Raw genomic sequence first — 4,971 nt, 5'->3', positions numbered from 1 at the left:
CAAGCACACCAGCGTCATTGATATTTTTTCCGATTTTGACAATTTTTAAAAAGCACAAAGGAGAGGTCGCATTTAAAAAAAAAAGGTGTGCAGACAAATTTTATACCCTAGAGTAAACAAGTTTTTTCAAAATCGTCTCTAATGCGAGCAGGCCTTAAAAATAACATTTCGCTTTCAAGTTCTGCATTTAAAAAGCACTTCTTTATATAAAGGTATAATTTTACTTCTTACTATGCAGAACCGAGAGGCTAACCGTAGGCTAATGGCATGCCACAATGGCGGCAGATTTGATCAGTTTAATCATTGAATTGATCACTAAAGAGTGATTCGTTTAAACAGCATGAATATTGCTTTTATGTGATAATGACGAAGATTTAGGTGAGAAATAAAATGAAGTAGTGAGGCATGAGAGATTCAATTAACTTACCAGGGAGAGAGTGGTCCAGCTGCGCCGTCATTAAGATAGTAAACAAGAAAAGAAAAATTTCCATCCTTGAGACTGAGTTTCTCTGACCTGAAAAGGGAAAGTAAATTTTTCTAAATCAAATGTACGAATCTATATTTAGGGGGTAGTTAAGCATACACCGAAAAAAAAAGTGTCGGTTTTTTTAACTTAAACACAACTGAATTTGGCTGAAAGCCTTCGGAATCTAGCCCTCTTGCCATGAAACCTATACTAGCTAAATCTATGTCGTAGAGTATAACTCGCCGCCCATATAGTGGGACTAATTTTATTAAAGAACTCTTTTATAAGCTTCTTTTGCGTTCTTTAACACCCCCAGCCGTGTATTTACAGCTAAATTTTTAACTATCGATAAATAGTCACAACTTTGGGAAATTGTCGGTCTTAATACACTCCCTAACGGATCGGAGAATGCTTGTATTCTCAGGTAAAATGCCAGTAAGAATTCCGGGGGGTTTCTTTAACAGAGCGACAGTATTCCCATTTGACACGCCACGAGAATCGTCAAGTACGTTTTTAGGTTCATGCACTTGGCCAACTATTATTATCAGTTCCAAAGCTTTTGTCTAGGGTGTATTATCAAAAGGAAAGTCGTTTCAAAGGATTAAACCCTAGATGGGGCTTATAAGAAATCAAAACACTTTGTTTATCAACAGCAAAACATAATACCTTTTATGTTCCTTTTTACAGAAACAATCTGATTTATCAGCCACGTAAATTAAGCAGGTACGGACTATTAATTTTTCCAGAGCTTACCTTAGATGTATTTGCAGTGGATTGCGAAAAGACTAGAATCACGTTCCAAATGATATTGTTCTTTTTATCAGAATTATACATAAAATATTTTTACCCACGTGAACGACAGCTATCCAAATATTGTATTTCATTTTGTAAATTTCGTCTTTAAAGTGCATTAGTAACATCGTCGGATTAAGCCTTGTTTTTTTGGTTTTAAATTTATAAGTATAGTTTCTTTTAAGAAAAGTTTAGGTTAATGCACATTTTACAAGCTGAGCCTTTTAAAGTAATGAAGACACTCGAATAGTTTCAATAAATTTAACAGTATGTGATATAATTACTAGGTACAATTTGGATTTGTAGAAATTTAAACAGCTTTGTAAACTGTCAAATTCTGAATATAATCTGTCGACACAATCGCTTTCTTTTGGCAATTATAAATAAACGAAGGAGAAGTGATCTTGGGAAACATTTAACTATAAAAAAACTGCGATTAAAAATATTAAGAACATTGTTAAAAACTTTGGTAAGAAACGACGCCGTTTCGACGTTATGTAAACGTCATTATCAAGTCAAAGTAATTTGAAAATTACAGTCTATAAATAATAAAAGAACAATAGTAGATAAGAAGCCTGAATATTAAAGACAAAGTTTGGCACGTTTGAGGTCCGTCTGGATATTCGAATTAGGCTTGAGACTCTTAATGAGGAGCATTTCGTAGACCAATCAAATTTGCCCTGGCACTTTCTTAAGACTTTAAATTGGTATTCTTTCAAAATATCTTTAATCCTTTTACCGCCATAAATGCCAATTGACATTTTACTATGTCTAACGCCAGACGATCTTACTCGTCAATGGGGAAGCCCTCGGCGGTGAACAGTTGTACAAATATTTAGCAAAGCCTAAGAGCGGAGCTCCACAGTTCTTTCTTCACTGGAATTTAAAGAGATAAGCTAATGTCGATGCCAAGACTCGAGGCAGGGCTCCAGTAAGGTCGTCTTTATTGTAATTATAATTTTTTCACTTTTTTGCTGCACAACCATAGCCACCATTCAATCAAGTGGAAACATGCATTTTAGAAATTTATGTAGGACTTCATGATTACGACGATAAATGACTAACAAACTTTTGCATTATCCTCCTCCTCCTTTTTTAACTTAAACACAACTGAATTTGGCTGAAAGCCTTCGGAATCTAGCCCTCTTGCCATGAAACCTATACTAGCTAAATCTATGTCGTAGAGTATAACTCGCCGCCCATATAGTGGGACTAATTTTATTAAAGAACTCTTTTATAAGCTTCTTTTGCGTTCTTTAACACCCCCAGCCGTGTATTTACAGCTAAATTTTTAACTATCGATAAATAGTCACAACTTTGGGAAATTGTCGGTCTTAATACACTCCCTAACGGATCGGAGAATGCTTGTATTCTCAGGTAAAATGCCAGTAAGAATTCCGGGGGGTTTCTTTAACAGAGCGACAGTATTCCCATTTGAAACGCCACGAGAATCGTCAAGTACGTTTTTAGGTTCATGCACTTGGCCAACTATTATTATCAGTTCCAAAGCTTTTGTCTAGGGTGTATTATCAAAAGGAAAGTCGTTTCAAAGGATTAAACCCTAGATGGGGCTTATAAGAAATCAAAACACTTTGTTTATCAACAGCAAAACATAATACCTTTTATGTTCCTTTTTACAGAAACAATCTGATTTATCAGCCACGTAAGTTAAGCAAGTACGGACTATTAATTTTTCCAGAGCTTACCTTAGATGTATTTGCAGTGGATTGCGAAAAGGCTAGAATCACGTTCCAAATGATATTGTTCTTTTCATCAGAATTATACATAAAATATTTTTACCCACGTGAACGACAGCTATCCAAATATTGTATTTCATTTTGTAAATTTCGTCTTTAAAGTGCATTAGTAACATCGTCGGATTAAGCCTTGTTTTTTTGGTTTTAAATTTATAAGTATAGTTTCTTTTAAGAAAAGTTTAGGTTAATGCACATTTTACAAGCTGAGCCTTTTAAAGTAATGAAGACACTCGAATAGTTTCAATAAATTTAACAGTATGTGATATAATTACTAGGTACAATTTGGATTTGTAGAAATTTAAACAGCTTTGCAAACTGTCAAATTCTGAATATAATCTGTCGACACAATCGCTTTCTTTTGGCAATTATAAATAAACGAAGGAGAAGTGATCTTGGGAAACATTTAACTATAAAAAAACTGCGATTAAAAATATTAAGAACATTGTTAAAAACTTTGGTAAGAAACGACGCCGTTTCGACGTTATGTAAACGTCATTATCAAGTCAAAGTAATTTGAAAATTACAGTCTATAAATAATAAAAGAACAATAGTAGATAAGAAGCCTGAATATTAAAGACAAAGTTTGGCACGTTTGAGGTCCGTCTGGATATTCGAATTAGGCTTGAGACTCTTAATGAGGAGCATTTCGTAGACCAATCAAATTTGCCCTGGCACTTTCTTAAGACCTTAAATTGGTATTCTTTCAAAATATCTTTAATCCTTTTACCGCCATAAATGCCAATTGACATTTTACTATGTCTAACGCCAGACGATCTTACTCGTCAATGGGGAAGCCCTCGGCGGTGAACAGTTGTACAAATATTTAGCAAAGCCTAAGAGCGGAGCTCCACAGTTCTTTCTTCACTGGAATTTAAAGAGATAAGCTAATGTCGATGCCAAGACTCGAGGCAGGGCTCCAGTAAGGTCGTCTTTATTGTAATTATAATTTTTTCACTTTTTTGCTGCACAACCATAGCCACCATTCAATCAAGTGCAAACATGCATTTTAGAAATTTATGTAAGACTTCATGATTACGACGATAAATGACTAACAAACTTTTGCATTATCCGCATAAGTAAACGTTTTTAAAAGCAATTTGAAGTAAAAACTAATGGTAAAAGCACAGTTGAGGTTGGAGTAGATTACTTAAGTATTTGGCCAAGCTGTAGTTGTAGGTGCCTATGGAGGAAACTATGGGCCGAAATGGTGGGGTGGAATTTGGCGCTCGTGGTTTTTGCATCTTAGGGAGACCATAGATCCTAGCAGGCTGGGATCCACTTGGATAAATGGCCTCATAAACTTCAGGATCAAAGTGACCTTTTTTCCTAAGTTCTCTAAGATAGCGCTGGAGTTTCCCTTCCCGGGTAAGGTCATATTCATATTCCATCCACATTCATTGCTTCAGATTCCTTCACTTTTGTGAAGGAAATCAATGAGCTGTCTTTGCATGGGATGTTCATGGTGTCCTTCGATGTTGAAAGCCTCTTCACCAACATCCCTCTAGATGATTGTATTAACCTTGCCGTCAAGTATATAACTGAGGGTAACCCAGGTTTGAAACTTAGTAAACAACATCTTAAAAGGTTGTTTGAGTTTGCTACCAAGGAAACTCACTTCCTGTTCAAGGGTAACTTCTATGACCAGGTGGATGGTGTAGCCATGGGGTCCCCCCTTGCCCCTGTTCTAGCCAATCTCTTTATGGGTCACCATGAGAATATATGGTTGGATCAATACGGGGATTCAGAGGTCTTATTCTATCGTTGCTACGTAGACGATACATTTTGCCTTTTCCGCTCTGAACGGGATGCAACCCTTTTCTTCAATTACATCAACAATCAACACCCCAATATACGCTTTAGAATGGAACGGGAGGCTGACCATGTTCTACCTTTCCTAGATGTTCTAATCAATAACACTGACCCGCACCAAAGTATAACCACCGTTTACCGGAAAAA

General features: G+C 36.0%; 1 protein-coding gene across 6 annotated transcripts in view; it reads right to left on the bottom strand.

The window, feature by feature from the left end:
* Positions 1 to 1,283, bottom strand: part of LOC138017970 (uncharacterized) — a 60,826-nt gene extending 59,543 nt beyond the window's left edge. For 2 of the 6 annotated variants that reach the window (XM_068864929.1, XM_068864931.1), the window contains exons 1-2: positions 1,220 to 1,283; positions 428 to 514 (exon numbers count right to left, since the gene is read on the bottom strand). In XM_068864929.1, the coding sequence (XP_068721030.1) occupies positions 428 to 491 (64 nt within the window). In that variant the 5' untranslated portion in view covers positions 492 to 514; positions 1,220 to 1,283. Of the gene's footprint in view, positions 1 to 427; positions 515 to 1,132 lie in introns of all 6 variants that reach the window. The other 4 variants (XM_068864930.1, XM_068864934.1, XM_068864932.1 and 1 more) reach the window with 3 other exon arrangements.
* Between the last annotated feature and the right edge of the window lie 3,688 nt (positions 1,284 to 4,971).

Source organism: Montipora capricornis, chromosome 2 (assembly GCF_036669925.1).
Source record: "Montipora capricornis isolate CH-2021 chromosome 2, ASM3666992v2, whole genome shotgun sequence".
Taxonomy (NCBI): Eukaryota; Metazoa; Cnidaria; class Anthozoa; order Scleractinia; family Acroporidae; genus Montipora; species Montipora capricornis.
Note: the sequence above shows the minus strand (reverse complement) of the source record. Positions and strands in the feature narration are given on the sequence as shown.